The sequence below is a fragment of the Panthera leo genome, chromosome B1, assembly GCF_018350215.1.
Source record: "Panthera leo isolate Ple1 chromosome B1, P.leo_Ple1_pat1.1, whole genome shotgun sequence".
NCBI classification, from domain to species: domain Eukaryota; kingdom Metazoa; phylum Chordata; class Mammalia; order Carnivora; family Felidae; genus Panthera; species Panthera leo.
Genome location: NC_056682.1, coordinates 203,109,380 through 203,128,158, shown reverse-complemented (window position 1 = coordinate 203,128,158; position 18,779 = coordinate 203,109,380). Strand labels below are relative to the sequence as shown.

At 43.7% G+C, this 18,779-nt stretch overlaps 1 protein-coding gene across 9 annotated transcripts in view; it reads left to right on the top strand.

The window, feature by feature from the left end:
* The window catches only part of FAM193A (family with sequence similarity 193 member A), a 162,543-nt gene that overhangs the window by 111,961 nt on the left and 31,803 nt on the right, over window positions 1-18,779 (top strand). For all 9 annotated transcript variants that reach the window (XM_042937066.1, XM_042937065.1, XM_042937067.1 and 6 more), the window contains 6 exons: window positions 5,333-5,410; window positions 6,972-7,084; window positions 7,218-7,460; window positions 9,863-10,016; window positions 10,133-10,312; window positions 15,285-15,536. In XM_042937066.1, coding sequence (XP_042793000.1) covers window positions 5,333-5,410; window positions 6,972-7,084; window positions 7,218-7,460; window positions 9,863-10,016; window positions 10,133-10,312; window positions 15,285-15,536 — 1,020 coding nt within the window. The remainder of the gene's footprint in view (window positions 1-5,332; window positions 5,411-6,971; window positions 7,085-7,217; window positions 7,461-9,862; window positions 10,017-10,132; window positions 10,313-15,284; window positions 15,537-18,779) is intronic.

The window sequence follows — 18,779 nt, the reverse complement described above, 5'->3', positions numbered from 1 at the left end:
AATTACTAAAATCAGAAACGAAGTGGGAACATTATTACTGATTCTACAGAAATAAGAAGAATGGTAAAAGTACTGTGAACAGTATCAGAACAGAACACCAACAAATCAGATCCCTTTAGATGAAACGGACAAATTCCTGGAAACACAGAACCTGCTGAGACTAAGTCACAGGGACACAGGAAGTCTGAATAGACCTACAGCTGGTATGGAGACTGAATCACTAATCAAAAATCTCCCAGCAGAGGAAAGCCCAGGACCTGTCGGCTTCGCAGGTGAATTCTGTCAAATATTTAAAGAAGAATTAACATCAGTCCTTCCAAAAAATTGAAGAGGAGAGAAGCTCGCCAACTCATCCTGTGAGGCTAGCATTACCCTGATACTAAAGCCCCACAGACACCGTAAAAACAACAAGACTACAGGCCAGCATCCCTTAAGAACATTGGAGCAAAATTCTCAACAAAACAGAAGCAAACAGAATTCATAAATATATTGAAAGAACTTTACACCATGACCAAGTGGGATTTATTCTTGGAATGGAAGGAGGGTCAATATGTGAACATTGATCAGTGTAATAGACTACATCAACAGAGAGGAGGGGGTAAAAAAAAAAAAAAAAAAAATGATAGTCTCAGTTGATGCACAAAAATCATTTGACAGTATTTAACCCTCTTTCATGATAAAACACTCAACAAACTAGGAGCAGAAGGGAACTACCTCCACATAAGAAAGCCATGTGTGAAAATCCATGGGAACCATCATACTCAGTGGTGAAAGACTGAAAGCATTTCCTCTAAGATGAGGAATAAGGCAAGGTTGCTTGGTTTCTCTGCTTCTATTCAACATGATACTAGAAGTTCCGGTCAGAGCAATTAGGCCAGAAAAATAAAAGGCATCCAAATTGGGATGGGAGAAGGTAAATTATCTCTGTGGATGATATGATCTTATGTGTAGAAAATCCTAAAGACTGTAAAAAAAAAAAAAAAATACTAGAACTAATAAATGAATTCAGCAAAGCATCAAGAACAAAGTGCACAAAAAGTTATATTTCTGTACGTTAACAACAAATAATCTGCAAAGGAAATTATAAAAAATCCCATTTACAACACTATCAAAATGAGTAAAATACTTATAAATTAATTCACTCAAGGAGGTGGAAGGTTTATACAGTGAAAACCATTAAACTTTCTGAAAGAAATTAAAGACATAAAGGGAAGTACATGCCACGTTCGTTGGAAGACTTAATAATGTTAAAATGTCTGTATTAGCTAAAGTGGTCTACACACTCCATGCTATCCCTGTCAAAATCGTAAAGTTGTTTTTGTAGAAATAGAAAAATACATCTTGTGGCACCTAGGTGGCTTAGTCAGTTGAGTGTCTGTCTTTCAGCTCAGGTCATGATCTTGCGGTTCATGAGTTTGAGCCCCACATTGGGCTCGCAGCTGTCAGTACAGAGCCTGGTTGGGATTCTCTGTCCCCCTCTCTCTCTGCATCCCTCCCTCACAAAAATAAACATTAAGAAAAAAGAAAAACCCATCTTAAAATTCATATGCAATCTCAGGAGACCCAGAGTATCCAGAACAATCTTGAAAAAGAACAACAAAACTGGAGGACTCACACTTTGTGATTTCAAAACTTACCCATACGCAGAAGAATGACATTGGAACCTTACCTCACACCATATGCAAAAATTAACTCGGTAGATCAAGGACCTAAATGGAAGACCAAAAATATGAATGAAAATAGGACTCCAAGTGAAATACAGCAGACACAAAAGAATAAATATGGTAGAACTCCACTTATATGAGGTCTCTACCATAGTCAGATTCTTAGGGACAGAAAGTGTTAATTCATGGGGACCAGAGCCAGGGAAGTGGCGGGGGGGGGGGGGGGGGAAGGGGAGAATGGGGAGTTATTACTAATGGGGACAGAGTGTCATTTGAGGAGGATGAGAAAGTTCTGGGAATGGATGGTAGGGATGTTTGTATGATGATGTGAATGTACTTAATACCACTGAACTGTACACTTAAAAGTGGTTAAGGTGGCAAATTTTATGTTATGTGTATTTTACCACAATAAGAAAAAGGAAAAAAAGGTATTTTCCCTTTTTTCCCCCACAGAGAAAAGACATCCTCTTTACTAAAGCAACCAAAAATTTATTTTCACTCACCTATCAAGAAACCATGATGCCATTAATACAAATTAGGGAAACTGAGTAATTTTAGCATCTGGAAGGTACCAGTCTTTCTAGAACCCTTGGAATGGACATCAGTCACTTCTAATCGAGTAGTAGTTTAGGAATTATGTAGTAATTTCAAGGTTTCAAAACATCTGTAAAATAATTGAGTATTCACAAGTAAGCATGGACATGGGAGACGGCTGACAGCTTTAAATCACTTGTTTTTGCTTGCTTTTTAAAACGTATCCTTTATTTGTGATTTGACACGTACATAAGCCTGCAGGTACCCAAATGTTCGGAAAAGTTAATCACAGAGGATGTGAGGAGAGGGTCAAAACAGTAGTTCTACTGAGTGTGTGCCGAGTTCTATACTAAAATACAGAAATTACTACCTTTCCTAATGTGTAGCTCCTTTAAAATCGTCTTTAAATGTGCCATAGTGATAACTACTTGTGAGAAAAAGATTTTTCCTAAAAACAGCAGACGTATGTCACGTAAAGGGAGGACTGGCACCGATATTGAATCTTCCCATTCAAGAAGATGGTATATATTCTCTTTTTAGGTTTTTTGTTTTTTTTTTTTTTTTTTTGTATTCTGTGTTATGATTTTACCGTTTGTTTCCTACCAAGTTTATACCTGGGGGCTTCGGGTGTTGGGGCCGCACTGTCACGCAGTTGGCACTCCACGCAACACCCTTACTCTCTAGGAGTTTCTGAGTTGGCTGCCTCGAATTTTCTAGGAGACCGTGACCCCTACAATAATGTTTTGTCTTACCCTCTCTGGCACTTGAACTGGCTTGTTTGGCTTCGGTTAAAGCCTTCGGCACAGCACGAATGCCTACTGCTGTCGGCTACTGCTGTTGGCGCTGTGCTCTGCTCTGGCTTCCCGTTAGGTCACGTGCTTGCCTCGCTTACTGATGATAGTTCTTGGCAAATTAAGGAAGGCTCCCTTTTCTAGCTTATTGAAGTTATGATTTTTGTAAAAAGCAGAAGTAGGTACTGAATTTGATTGTATGGTTTTTTCTTTTATGTATTTTTCTATATGAAGTGAGAGATTAGGTTTCCTAATTTTGAGACATGTTTGCATCCCTGGAATTAACGTCTTACTAGATTATGGTGTATTCTCTGTTAACCCATAAGTAGATTTAAGTAGCTGATACTAGGATTTTGGTGTCTGTATTCTGAGGTATCATTGACTCTTTGTCTTTGAGGCCTTCTCTGTTTTGCATAAAGGTTATGCTAGTCTCGTAGAATGAATTGAGAAACTTTCCATGATGTTTTTAGCAGCATCCAGTTAAAAATTTTTTTTTTCCATAAAGGATTTGAGGGAATACACCCTAAAACCTGGGGCATGATTTGTTTTGCAGGGTGGAGGAGCGAGGATTCTAGACCTCATGCTGCCTTTTCAGTTTACATTTTACTTTGTTGTCTGTTCTGGGGGTTTTGCTTCATGAGTCAGCTCCACAAATTGATGTTCGCCTAGGAAGTTGTCTGCATCGTTTAGACAAGGGATTACAAGCTTGTGCTCAGAGGGGAGGCTGTGGGAGAGCTGCTGCCCACGCCCCGGCCGCCTCCCTGGCACACTTGGCATGGAGAGCACCATCTGCACCAAAGGAAACACCACACCCTCGGCCAGGAGGGCGGCAAAGGGCAGGTGCCTCAGAGCTGCGAAGACGTCCAGAGAAGTCTGGCCCTTAGGTGGAATCTCAAGAGCTTTCTAATGTTGACTCAGCTTTTTAAAAAGCACTGTGCAGGCCCAGTGGAACAGCCTGTGAGCCACCTGCTCACAGCTTTTCTTTGGATGTGAATGTCTACCTTGTACAGTTACTTCCTCCTGCCCCCCCTGCCTGTGTCTGCCCTTTCTCAGGCCCACTTTTCCTGTGGGGCCTTTTCTTCCCTTGGTCGGCCTGGGAGGGAATTTGGAGAACAGTGTTCCCCTGTTTATTGATCACATTTGCTTCTTCATTTTCCTGATAATTTCTGCTTTTACCTTTAATTTCTTCCTGCCTTATGGGTTTGTTTCTCATTTTTATTTTGTTCCTTTGGCTTGTTAGGTTGAACACATACTTTTCAGTCTTTTGTTCTGTTTCGTTCTCTCAGAAATGCATCTAAACCGGTACATTTTCTTCTACATGTTGGGCACATCTTACATAATCAGATTTGTGGGGCTTTCATTGTCAGTTATTTCTGTGGACTGTACTTTCAACTTTGATTTCTTCTCTTATGGTTTAAATGATTAAAAATGTTTTTTTCCAAAAGCGTGAATTTATTTTTTGAAATTACTTTTGTTTTGTTTTGGAGGGTTTATTGGTAGTATTTTCTTGTCTATGGGATTAAATATGTCCCCCCCCCCCCCTTTTCTTTGTTTGGATAATTTGGAAGATACAAATCCCACATCTATGTTTTTAGAGGTTATTCTGAAGTTTTTAATAATTAGAAGAATACATTTAGATAAACATCAAGACTTCATTGTTTCATAGCCTCCCCCCGCCCACTAAAACTGTACCTTTGAGCCCATTCTTTATTCCCTGTCCCCCTCAATTGGGCTTCTTTTCTAATTGTGGTAAAATACACGTAACATAAAATCTACAGTTTTAACCACTGTGAAGTGTCCAGTTCAGTGGCAGTAAGTACATTCCCATGGTTGTGAGCGTCCCCAGCCTCTGCCTGTAGAACGTCTCCACCTTCCCTGAAGGACACCCTGTCCCACTGCACAACAGCCCTCCCTTCCCCCCACCCCTCCCAGCCCCTGGTGCCCCCGTCTACCTTCTGTTCTGTGGATTTGACTCCTCCAGGGGCCTCGTGTGAGTGCAGTTGTACCAAATTCGCCCCTTTGTGACACCGGTGTCCTGTCCGCAGGCTCGTCACGGGCAGGCTGGGTCATCTCCATTTCTGGATCTCTGGTTCAGGCAGGGCACATAACGAGGCTTTCGGTAAAGGATGAATGTTCACTACTGCAGTGACAGATTCAGCTCTGACATCTTAATTTCTTTTTTTAATGTGAGTTCCTCCGTGTTTCCCACGTAAGAAGAGCACGTGAAAGAGGTGGAGCCTCTGTAGGTGCTTTGTCACATGCACCAGATCTGAGATCTCCCCTCGCAGACGCCTGGGTGACTCTTGCTGGTACTGAGGTTTTTTGTTTGCATCTCCTTACTAGATGACCATGAAAACCAAACAGCGCATGCTGACAGAGGACTGGGAGCTTTTCAAACAAAGGCGATTCATTGAGGAGCAGGTAAGGCTGTGGGGAGGCTGCACGCCAGAGCAGGAATGCAGCTCGGGAAACCCCACCATTTCAAGGCCACACTGCCCTGCCTGCTCCTGAGATAGTGTTGTTAATCCTAGATAAACTAATTTTCCTTATCTGTTTCCGCATCCTCTGTATTCCTCAAGGAAAAACCCGTTTATCAAGTGACCCCCTCTAGCCCTGTGCTCTCTAGGCAGGTGGTGGGGTCACAGAGTGGGACTGGGCCCACCCCCCTCAGGCCGGTTCCCGGCCTCCCACACGCCTGGGCCATACGTTCAGTGTGGCTGCTGACAGTGCTGCTCGCTCCCTGCCTCCCTGCTTCCCCACAGGCTCTTCCCTGCCCCTCTGCACCCACTGAGGCTTGCGGTGGGGGGGGGGGGGGGGTGCGGTGACTTGTCATGATGGCCTCAGGGCACTCGACTTTGGAAGCTTGCGCCCCTTGATTTTCGTCCACATGCTGGCGTCTGCTGCTTTTCTCTAGCCAGCTTTTCTCCCTTGGCCCTCTCCAGACATTGGTGCCCCCTGTCCTCACCCCTGTGGTCTCCTCTGGGCCCCCTGGGTAGAGGGCACCATGCTCAGCGTGCTCTCCTGCCCCCGGCCCCCCCCTACCCTTCCTGTATGGATTCTGTCCTATCAAATGGCCCTTCCAGCCTCACCCCTTCCGTTGCCAGAGCTGGTCCACAGGCTTCTCTGAAATCCAGATGCTTGCCTAGTTGATTGGAAGTTTGGGTGCCACTTTCCACGTAGCTCCTGGCTCCACCCCCTTCAGTTGCTGGTCCTTGTCCCTGCAGTGGGCGTCCTCCCCAACTGGCCTTGCTCCCACCTGCCAGCTGCCATCACGTGTCACAGGTGCCACTCGTGCTACAGCTCCGTGTGTGCAGGCCTGTGTGCCTCCAGGCTACACTGTTGGGCACGGTGCTCTCCTCCCAGTCTGCCAAGACCCCTTTCCTGCTCAGCCCAGGGTCAGTAGGCCTTCTAGAGGTGTTTCATTGGATGCTTAGCTCAGTGCTCTGCCTCTGACCCAGAGGCTTTTTTTTCTTTTTTTTTTTGGCCTCTGATGAAGTTACCAGCGAACCGCCTCCCCTGTGAATCACCCCCCGCCCCACACCCACCGGCCCTGCTGAGCTGCTTTTCTGTTTCCATTTCCGTGGCCTCCTGCACAGATCTGGGCTGGAGCACCTCCCACCTCATGGTTTCCTCTTTCAGGGTCTGAGCTCCTTGGGGGCCACAGTTTAGTTCTGAGCTCCTGGTCCCTAGTGAGTCCCGAGCACACAGCCATTTGGGGTCAAGGCTGGTGTCTGCTGGTGAGGCACCAGCGGGGGGTGTTCCTGCTCCCTGACCTTTGTGCAGCTCTAGCCAAGGGCTGCTGCACATTTCAGGTCTGCCCCTTTCCCCCCACCCCTTCGTGGCCCTTTCCTATTCTGGGAAGCTGTGGCCGCTGGCTTCTAGATGGGCGTGGTACATATTACCATGATTACTGAAAACTCAGACCACCTGATTGGGGAATATGTCTTGCAGAGTTAACCTCTCATTTGATGATTCCCTCCAGCTAACCAACAAGAAAGCGGTTGCTGGTGAGAACAACTTCACGGACGCCATGAGGCACATGTTGTCCTCCCGGCTGAGCATGCCCGACTGCCCCAACTGCAACTACAGGAGAAGGTGAGCCTGTGCTGTCGTGTGGGCACAGAGGGCCTGTGGGACCCACGGCCTCAGCAGAGGCGCCGACCCTGACAGAGTGTGGTCTGACCTTCTCTCCTGGCTCTCTGGGTAACTGTCCTTCATTCCCACTCAGATGTGCTTGTGATGACTGCAGCCTCTCACACATCCTCACTTGTGGTGTCATGGACCCCCCCGTCACTGGCGACATCCACAGTCACCAGCTGCCCCTCCAAGTGGATTCTGCTCCCGACTATCTCTCTGAGATGCGCCCACCTAGCGTGTCCTCAGCAAGCTCAGGGTCAGGTTCCAGCTCTCCCATTACAATTCAGCAACATCCCAGACTCATCCTCACAGACAATGGCTCTGCACCAACTTTGTAAGTTGTGACTTTGTAATAAGATTTCAGAAATTTACGTAACCCAGTAATGAGAAGTATGGACAGTGTTGTCTGCAGAAGTATGGATATCATTATAGTGCTTTTCCAGAAAAAGGATCCTTCATTTTTTAAGCAACTTTTAAAATATGAAATCAGTAAACCCAAACTTTGACACTATTTCATTACCTGAAAAAAAAATATGGTAAATTAATAAATGCCAGTAAAGAAAAACCATGTTGGTATGCAGGGAAGTGTCTCTTCAGTTCTGGCTTCACGTTTCCTCGTTTTATTTGAGGGTGATCAGCCCGAAGCTCATTCCGCCTCATTGTCCGTTCAGCATTCATGCTTATTCCATGTCTTGCTAAAAACCCAGATGATCACTTTAGCAAGCGATTGAAAGGTTCTGTTTTCCGTGTTCCCACATTATCTAGAAGTACATTTTGTATGAGCGAGGTGGCTGTGCCACTATCGCCAATTCACACCGTAGGTGAGTGGTCCCACGTTTGTTCGGAGTTGTGACCCTGTCATTTGTTGAGGCTTTCCACCCTGACTTCTGGACGGGTTGCACATGGATGCGTGTTTTTATTTTATTTAGGTACATTTAGGTTTGTATTTGGCTTATCATAGAGCATAGGGGTGTCAGGAGCCCTGTGCAGGTGACGGCCATCAGCCCCGGTACCCAGTAGTAGAGATTGTTGCCCCAACTGCGGGCTGTTCAGCGCTTCTCAGATTTCTCACTGCCTCCATCTGGATTTCTCACGATGACTCCGAGGCTTTCCTTTGGAGTCTTCCAGTCCTCAATATGCATCTGGTCTCAAACACAAAATAATGCTAAAGGGATTGGTCTGAATGCCATGACTCTGTTGAGCTCGAACTGCTTTCTAGTCCTGGACACCCTGTGCTCTCTGGGAGTCTGTGAAGGAGGGTCGAGAGTGTCCCAGCCAGCTGTTTACCAGCCTCTAAAAAACGTATCGGCAGGAAACACATACAGCCTGATAAAAATGTGTGTCAGAAGAGCCCATCCCTGCTCACATGTCACAGCTGCCAGCGTCAGGTGTGAGCTCCTGTGCCTTGTCACGTGGTGGAGGAAGTGGGCTGTGGGCACCTTTCTCCTCAGGCTGGGATTGTCCGTGGCCGCTCCGGGCCTCTGGTCCTTCAGCAGCCTGGGGCTAATGTCTGCCAAATACGATTTACCGTGACCTGAAGCCCTCCAGCGTTGCCTTTGGTACGTGTTGTCTCTTTCTTGGTGTCATCGCGAAGGCGCTTAAATAGAGTCGTGCAGTTTTAGTCTCTGTTCAGCAGTGCCCTCCAGTTTTGGTGGGCTCTAGGGCCAGTGCAGCCCGCCTTCATTACGTCGAGCAGACGATTTAATCACTTCATCTCTGAACCTCGGTTTCCTCATCTGTGGGTCATGGTGGTTATAACGTCTCAGGAGCGGCTGAGTGTCGACCAAGGCAAAATGTCCCGTCACCTCAGGCACCACAGGCCCTCAGGAAGCCTGCACAGCCCGCACCCGGTGGGTGCTGTGTGCTTCCCTTGGTGAGTGTGCTGTAGTGTGTTGACTCTCTTTCTAAAAATGGGGAAGACATTTGAGTTGAGCAATTCTGGACGCTCTTCTGAAGCTAAAAGGTCGCTAGTTCTTAGGACTTTTCCTTCTGGAGGTTGTTGTATGCTGAGGCAGAAGATGGACTCAGAGGCATGCTCACATAGACTATGGGGTGACCACGTGTGGTCACATCACACCTTGAACAATTTGCACTGCAGTGGGAGCTCCGTGCCCACTCTTTCCACACACCAGAAAAGCGTATGTTTGAAGTGGCCTTCGTTGGCTACAGTCTTGAAATTTGCTTATAATTTTTAGTAAGTATTTCATTTGCCCATTGTTTAGATGTCTTGCTAAAGCTGATACTTACGTAAGATCATGACTGACTTGTCCAGAGCTGGCCTTATGGTGAAAAACTTTCAGTATTTTGTCAGCTAAGTGCCTTAAAGTTTTGTTCACCTGGCTATGTCTGAAATTTTGGCAGTCCTTTGTAGTCCTTTAATTTTAGTAAAAAATTGTGTCTGCTTGGAAATGGCAGAGAACAGCTGTAGACCAAGGCACTTCAAGTTGAGTGGGAATGCAGTGATTAATCTGATTACATTTTTATGCTTTTTCCAACATTTTTCTACTTTTGGAGTTTTGTTTTCCATTCTTCTAAGTAGTACCAATGGTAATTGTTCAGGCATTTTTCTCCTTGTGTTCAGGTTACTGAGAGATAGTAGGAAGTGTGTGGCGCTCAGTGTAACACTCTTGTGAACAAGAATAGTGTCCGTGAAGGAGACGTCTGTGCTTTGTGGGTGGTTCACTCACTGTCCCTCCGGGTAAATGGCCTCGTGGTGACCATCTCTGCCTGTCTCAGTTGTAGTGATGATGAAGACGTTGCACCATTGTCAGCTAAGTTTGCTGATATTTATCCATTGAGTAACTACGACGATACTGAGGTGGTGGCCAACATGAATGGAATCCACAGCGAATTGAATGGTGGCGGGGAAAACATGGCTCTGAAAGATGAGGTATGGGTACAACTTCTTCCTGGTGACAATAAGTGGCATAAAATGGTGATCTGGCATCTTATTTTTTTATATTCTTGCGTTTTGAAAAGTATAAATGATAAAGGTTGTTTCTAAAGTCCCCTCAGGTAAGCAGTACCAGTAGTAGCTCTTCAGAGGCTGACGACGAAGAGGCAGATGGCGAAAGCAGTGGGGAGCCGCCAGGAGCCCCAAAGCAAGACGTAGCTCTAGGCAATGGGAGCCCCAGGAAAGAGGAAAGTAAAGTGGACAGTCCACCCCCATCTTACCCAACTCAGCAGGTACGATTTTATCTTTCTGAACTTTGTGTTTTGCCAAGGGTATCTTTCTCTGTGTGTATTTCCTAAACATGAGAATTATTGAATGTAAAATTATGTTGTTTTGAATAACTTCTGAAGATGAGCACTGGAGAGGATCAGAGCATGCTTTTAAAAATAAACAAACATGACTCCTGAGCCCCATTTTGATCTTGTTCCTCTTGCTTGAGTCTAATCGACGGTCTTGATTTTGTAGCTCTCCAGAGTAGCTCCAGATATTTGGGTATCATAGAGGGTTTTTTCTGTAAAGAAGCAAGGGGAGAGTTTGTGTTTTTGCTTTTTAAATGTTTATTGTTGAGAGAGAGAGAGAGCGCACGCGTGCACGTGAGTGGGGGAGGGGCAGGGAGGCAGCAGATCCCAAGCAGGCTCAGTGTTAACAGCAGAGAGCCTGACATGGGGCTCGAACTCACGAACCCATGGCCCGTGAGATCATGACCTGTGCCAAAGTTGGATGCTTAACTGACTGAACCACCCAGTGAGACTTTTTTTAATAAGTAAAATAGTGGAATGTTAAAATTTCAGAAATGGTTGATTTTGTAAGGGAGGTTTTCTTTCTGGTGGATATCTGGTTTCTTAACTGAAGGTAATACCTCATGAGACAACTGTCTTTTCTTAGAGACTCAGTTTTATAAATAGGTTATCACGTAGTTTTTAAGTGAAAGGAAGACCAGGTAAAAGTCAAGATGCTTAGTTAATTAACTTACTTAATAGGCAGTGTAGATCCACGGTTCAGGCAAGGACGGTGACATGGTGAAAAGGTGTTACATTGAGAAGTCCTGCCCCCTTGTCCTTCACCATCTGCCCTGGCCAGCACCTACCCACCCCCAGTTTTAGTCCCAGTAGATAACCAGTCTTACTCGTTGTCGTGTGTCTTCCCAGTGTTTGTTTATGCAAATACTAATGTTTCTTCTTCCCCTTTCAAATGAAAAGGCTTATGTGCACAGGCAGTTCCCTGACCAACTCGCCCTGTACAGAGTGCACTTTGTTCTCTTCTGCTGCCCTCTGTGTTCCAGCAGGTGGATGTACCATGGTTTTGTTTTTCTTTTTAGTCCCCTGCTGCTGGGCACCTGTGTTTGCTTCCCTCTTTTTCCCCTATATACTGTTCAGGGAGCGTCCTTACGCATCTTTCATACATAAGTAGGTCTATCCCCAGGATTGGTCACCAGCAGTGGCTTTTCTGGGTCAGAGTGTGATGGCTGCCCTGCCCCCCCGAAGAGGCTGCTATCATACAGTTTTGGGGTGCTGCCAGTTTGATAAGAATTGGTAATCCCTTCAAGTTTCAGTCTCCATTTTATTGTTTATGGGTAAAGCTGAGCATTCTTTTATATATATCGATGGGCCATTTGTTTCCTTTTCCAGCTTATTGAGTTATAGGAATTAGAAGAGTTCTTTATGTGTTGTCCCTCCTTTATAATTACGTGATCTGAAAACATTTTCTCTTGGTCTGTGGCATGTCTGTTAGTTTTTAATGGTATTTTTTGAAAATCAAAAGTTTTTAATTTTGCTGAATTCTAATTCATCAACTCTTTCTTTTATGAATCATACTTTTGATGTCCCATCCAAGAAAACTTTGCCTAATACAAAACTCTGTTTTCTTCTAGACGATTTGTAATTTTAGCTCTTACTCAGGTCTTGTTCATTTGACCCAGTTTTTACTTATGGTGTGAGAGTAGGGTTTAAATTCATCTTTTTGCACATGTGGATATCCAGATTGTCCCAGCACCATTTGTTGAAAAGACCATCTCTTTTCCTGTTGAATTGCAGTGGCCATTTGCTGAAAATCATTTGACTATAAATACAAGTGTTGATTGTCTGCACTCTGTATTCTGCGTTTATTTGACCTCTGGGTCCTTTCCCATAGTGTATTTGACCTATGCTTTATAGTAAGTTTGGAAATAAGGTAGGATCTGCTCTCCAGCTTGGTGAGGCCTTATTGAAAACTGTTTAGGCTGTTCAGAATCCTTTATGTTTCCATGTAAGTTTTAGAATCAGCTTGTTCTACAAAAAAGTTTGCCTGGATTTTGATAGAGATTGAGTTGAATTCTTGAATATTTGGTAGAATTCACCTGGGCAGAATCCTCTGGGCCTAGTCTTTTATCTGTGGGATAATACAGATCAATTTGGGGAAAATATAGTCCTAACAAAATTGGAATCTGTCAGTCTGTGAATGCACTATACCTTTCCATTTGTTTAAATCATTGTTGATTTCTTTCAGCAGTTAAAATTTCTAGTAAGTAGGTCTTGAACTTCCTAAATTTATTCTTAAGTATTAGATGGTTTTGATTCTGCAGTAAATGGTATTTTCTAATTTCAGTTTTCAATCGATTGTTGGCAATATGTAGAAATACAGTTGATTTTTATATATTGATCTTATATTCTGTAGCTTAAACTCATTTATTCTTTTGTTGTTTTTCCTTTTTTTTTTTTTTTTTTTTTTGGTAGATCCCTTTGGATTTTCTACATGCAAGATTATGTTGTTTGTGAATAAAGACAGTTTTACTTTTTCCTCAATCTGGATGCTTTTAATGTCTTACTCTCGCCTTCCTGAGCTAGCTAGCGCCTCCAGTCCAGCTCTGCGGGGAAGCGTTGCAAGCGTATGTCTTTGCCTTGGTCCCAGGCCTGGAGGGAAGTACTCAGTCTGTTACTAGTGTGATGCTACCTGCACAGTGTCTAGGGATGACCTTACCAAGTGGAGGACATGAATCCTGTCAACTCCTGGTTTCCTGAGAGTTTTATCATGGACATGTATCTGGTTTTCCAGATGCCTTTTCTGCATCTATTGAGATGTCCCTGTGGTTTTCATCCTTCATTCTGTTACTGTGGTGTATTGCATCAAGTGATTTTTGGATATTAAACCAACCTTGTATTCCTAGGATAAATCCCACTTGGTGTGGTATATAATTTTTTTGTTTGTTGCTGGATTGGTTTCCTAATCTTTTACATCCATGTTAATGAAAGATACTATTTTATGGTCATCTCTCCTTGTGACATCTTTGTCTGACTTTGATAATATTAGCCTTAAGGAATTAGTTGGGAAGTGTTTATTCTGCCTACAGTTTCTGAAGCAATTTGTCTAAAATTCAGATTTCTTAAATATGTGATAGAATTTACCAGTGAAATCCCCTGGACCTGGACTTTTTTTTTTCTGGGAAGACTTACAATTACTCATTCGGGTTTTGTTTATTAATAGGTTTACTCAGATTTTCTATTTCCTCTTGAGTTAATTTAAAAAATTTGTGTCTTTTTAGGAATTCATCCATTTCACCTAATTTGATGGCATAAGGTTGTTTCTGGTATTCACTTATAAATTCTTTTAATTCTACAGGGTCTGGAGTGATGTTAATCCCTGGTTTTGGTAATTTTGTTTTCTTACAAATTTTGTTTGCTAGAGGTCTATCAATTTTTGTAAATAACCAATTTTAGGTTTTAATTTTCTCTGTTTTTCTCTTAATTTCATTTATTTGTATTCTGATCTTCATTACTTCTGCTGCAGTCTTTGGTTTGTTTTTCCCTTTCTAACTTGTGAAGTCTAAGCTTAGATTACTGATTTTAGAACTTGAAAACTTATTGAGACCTGTTTTATGGCTTAACATGTGGTCTCTCCTAGATGATGCCCCATGTACACTTGAAAATAATTTGTGTTCCGCTCTTGTGGAGTGTCCTACAAATGAAAGTTTGGTCAAACTGATACCATTATTCAAGTCTTTTGTATCCTTACTGGTTTTCTGTCTTGTTCTAAAAATTGCTGACAGATGTACCGAAGTCTTCAAGTATAACTGCGGGATCGTCTGTTCCCTTCTCAAATCTGCCAGATTTTGATTCATGCATTTGGGACAGTGTTGTTGAAGGTGTATACATGTATTATTGTTACATCTTCCTGGTATATTGACTCTTTTGTCATTATGAGATGATTCTCCACTAGCATTTCTTCTCTTAAAGACCATTTCATGTGACATGAAGAGTCATTCCAGCTGTCTTAGAATTACTGTGTGTGCACATTATATATTTTTTCATGTCTTAGAATGTAGGATTTGTCTTTGAATCTTTTAGTTGGGTCTTGTATTTGCATCTTGTCCATCGATCCTGCCTTTGGTCTGGAGTGCTTTGTTTATGGTTCATGTTATGATTGGTGCTGTGAACAGCTGCCATTTGCTGTCTGTTTCTCTAGGTCTCATATGTTTTGTTCCTCTGTTCCTCTTTTGTATCAGACAAAAATTTTAGTATTCCATTTTAATTCTGCTGTTGATTCTTTGTTTTTGTTTTTTTTGGGGTTTTTTAAGTTTATTTTTAAGGGCTGTTGGCAACGGGAAGTGCCCCAGGCAAGAGGGCTAGGCTCCCATTGCTCTTACCTGACATTCTAGTAGATTGGCATGAATAAATGCTTCTCAATTTGCTTTTTCCCTTTGGTTGACTTTCAGATCCTCAGATGGTTGCTTTGACAATTGTGTTCAGTTTTACCTTGTTTCGAGGGAGAGAAGCCACCGACTGCCTCTCTTCCCTCAGCTGAGTCCTGTCTCTGGTACCTTCACAGAATCTCCATGTAACCACGCCTTAGCAGTGCGAGCCCCGTGGAGCCCAGTACCAGTGCTCTGTCGTCCCCGGCCCCAGCCCCCCTCTGTACTCTGCCACCCTTGCCAGTCCCCTTGTCCCTTCGCGGACAGGCACGGGAGCACACCGGTGTGGGTGCCACCTCAGCAGACGCCCGGCTGGGGAGTGAGGTGTGCATCTCTTCTCTCCTCAGGTTTCCTGCATCCCGGGCTCATGGGGTCCCCTCTGTACTTTACAAGGAGGGCCCTGGGTGACTTGAGGTATCAGATGAGCCCTGCCAGCTTTGTTTTGGCTGTGTAGCTGCTCAGCAGAATGTGACTTTTTAATTTGTCCCTTCTTTGTTTCGCTAAATAACTGGGTACTTTTTTCTTTTTTTCTTTCCTTCCAGGCTGAACAAACTCCAAACCCTTGTGAATGTCATGTTTGTAAACAAGAAGCCTCTGGACTGACAGCATCAGCAATGACAGCTGGCGCCCTTCCTCCTGGCCATCAGTTCATGAGCCCAGAGAAGCCCACACACCCTGCTCTGCATCTTTACCCCCACATCCACGGACACGTGCCTTTGCACGCAGTCCCACACCTGCCCCGCCCTCTCATCCACCCCACCTTGTATACAGCGCCCCCCTTCACACACAGTAAGGTAAGTCAAGGCAGAGAGGGCCTGAAGCTCCCCTGTCACTAAGGTCTTTGCAAGAAGTGCATAGTTTAACAAAAAGTCATAAATTGTCAACTTGTATAGGACCATGTCTACTCCTGATGGGAGGTCTGCAGATGTCTCCTTTTATCGTAATCTCTTAAGCTCTCAGAATTTTGACTGTTCACGGTTGTAAGAACAATCACAAAAGTCGTGATGTATTCCTTCAGAATTAACTAGAATGTAAAGAGTTTCCCAGGTGATGTTGGCATAACGAGTTATCCTTGGGTGCCTGCACAGATAGCTCTTCTCGCCAAGACATAGTTCGGTTCTTTACTTATGGCGCCCTGGGCCCTGGCTCTTTTTCCTAACATTGTATGGGTAAAATACTGAGTACGCATGAGTCTTCTGACCCTAGCGGGGCTCTCCAGTATCTGAAATGATTATGCTCTCTATGTGCAAAAATTAAGGACTTATCGAAATACACACACTTAAGGAGGAATCCTGAGCGCATTACAGGAAGAAGTCCCAGCGTCAGGTGCTTGTTGAGGGGTGGCTGGCGGGCACACGGGAAAGGGCATCCCAGAAACTGGCTGTGCTGCAAGCTTGTTCAGAGAAAGAGTGGGCATCTAGAAGAAGTTCGATTTTCATGTATTTCTTCTCAGAGAACACCATGCTTCTATTTGAGTAGCTTAGGCTTTGCAGAGAAATTCTTAGGTTGGTTTCATTCTTTGTACCTTAGATAGCTTTGCCTCCTTAGCTATTTTGAACTTAGCTTTATTGACTCTTCTAAATTCTGAATTTTGGTTTCCTTTTCTATCAGTTATTCTGGTTCAAGATTAGTTTTAATCAAAAATAAAATTTTCCCCAAACTACAGACTTATGATTTAAAACCGTGATTCTTAACTGGGAGGAGGGAGGAGAACGCAGGATGGAAGGGGCTTTTTCAAACCGCACACACATTTTCTCCCTGCAAGGGCGTCTGCCGTGAAGTGGGGTGTGTGTAGCCCACCAGTGGGCTTTGTTTTCTGGGGAGGGGCACGGGTAGGAGAGTGACAACCACTGATTCAGAGTAAAGTAGAATCAGTTTGTTACGTTTTGTTGTGATAAGTAATTGGTAACTACCCAGGTTTATGCTTAAATTTTGTTCGATTGGATATCCCTCAGTTTGACATTGAGTGATGGCTTTATTAGTAAAATGATTTGAAATAGCATTTTCAGGTGTATATTCAAAGCCAGCCAGTTTTCACAGTCGCCTGGCCTACATAGCCTCTTTCTCTCTGGTTGAATATATGAGGTGGGGAAGCTATCCACTCTGTTTTTCCCTGGATAGAACTGCTGTCTAGTCCCTAGGAACCACCCCTAGAAATAGAGTGCAGTGAAGCTGATTATTCCCCAGAGGCTGCTGGGACACTCCAGTTAAAAACGGATATTTTTCCCCCTAACTTTTGGCCTTTTCTCAGAGCATTATAAGTAGTCCCTGAAATGGTAAAAGAGGAGAAAAATATTTTGGGGGAGCATCATCTGTATATAAAATCTATTTATCTAATACCTTTTCAGTTTTAATCTAGTAGATAGACGTGATGAAGGATTCATAGGTAGAAGGGCAAATGCAGAGGACGAGCTGTTAAGCTTCATTTCAGTCACTGTGTTATGAATGTCAAGACTGTTCAGTGATGCATGTAAAATACATTAACTGGATGCCATTTTTATTTAGAAAAATGAGATGCATTTGGCAAAATACTTCAATTGTAGCTGATCAAAAGACGTTTGTTTCTCTAACAAGCTAGTGTTGTCACTTACAAGGTCTTCCAAAATTAGTTTGTATTACTTGAGTTAGTCTGACTTCAGCGAATACTGTGAATACACGTGTAGCTAATGCATAACGTGTTCACAACCCCATAGGAGTTGGTAGAAGCCCCTTCTAGAGAATTCACACACTTGTTCAGTTACATCAGAGCAAGCGTGTTCAGAGGATGTCCCCGTGTCATTGGGAGACAGAGGTGGGCACTGAACGTGGAGGAGGGCGGCTGTGCTCACGGAGCTCTTCTGCTTCCCTGTCTGTGTTCGTGGGGCCTTTAGGGATCTTTACTCTGGTAAAGTGGCATCCGTCACCATTAAGCCTTCGTGTCATTATAGTTGTAATTCTTTTAATTCATACTGTGGCCATTGTGGGTAAATATTTAGTACCTAAAACGCTTGGGATGAGTAGTGTAGAAAGTTTATTTGTTTGAACTTAGGAAAACTTGAAGATTGTTTCTGGTTTTCAGATGTCTTTGTACCAGTGATACATGTATCTTATATGCTGAGATCGAAGTCATTTCAAAGTTAAATGTAGTTGCAGGAGGAAAAGGCAGTAATGAAATTCTAGACAAAAATTAAAACTATATGACAGGGAGTTTCATTTGCAAATATTTGCGGATTTCGCAGCCTTCTTTTTGTTACTGATTTCTGCTTTAATTCCCTTGTGGTCTGAGAGCAGACATCGTATGACTTTTTACTCTCTCGAATTTGTTGAAGTGTGCTTTGTGGCCCAGAATGTGGGCTGTCTTGGTGAGTGTGGCCTTGAGAAGTTGCATATTCTGCAGTTGGTGGATGAAGTCGGCTACAGACATGCGTTAGGTGGTTAGGTGCCGTTGACTGATGGTGCTGTTGAGTCCAGCGATGTCCTTCCTGACCTGCTGCTGGAGCTGTCCGCTCCTGACAGAGGGGTGGGTGTCAGAGCCTCCCGACTACGGGCGGGGTCTCCCCTTCCTCCTGCAGTCCTGTCGGTTTTTGTCTCGCGTAGCCGGGCGCTGTGTTGTTAGGTGCTCACATGTTCAGGATGGTTACGTGTTCTGGGGGGATTAGCCCTTCTGTATCATTATGTACTGCCCTACTTTATCCCTGAGAATCTTCCCTGCTCTGAGGGCTGACCTGTCTGAAATTAACACAGCTCCTCCAGGGTTTCATTTACATCAGCAGGGTGTCTCTTTCTCCATTTCTTTATGTTTAACTTAAAGCGGCCTTTATACTTCCAGTAGGTTTCTTGCAGACACATGTAGATGGGTCTTGTTTTTTAATATACTCTGAATACAGTTTCTGTCATTTCATTGGTATATTTAGACTAGCCACATTTAAAGTGATTTTTGATGTTTTGGGTTAAGAGTAACCATTTTCCGATTCTCTGTTCATTACCAGAGGCTTCTTTTTTGCCTTCTCCACTTTTAATTTTTTGATTCTAGTTTAGCTCTTCTCTTTAGCATACCG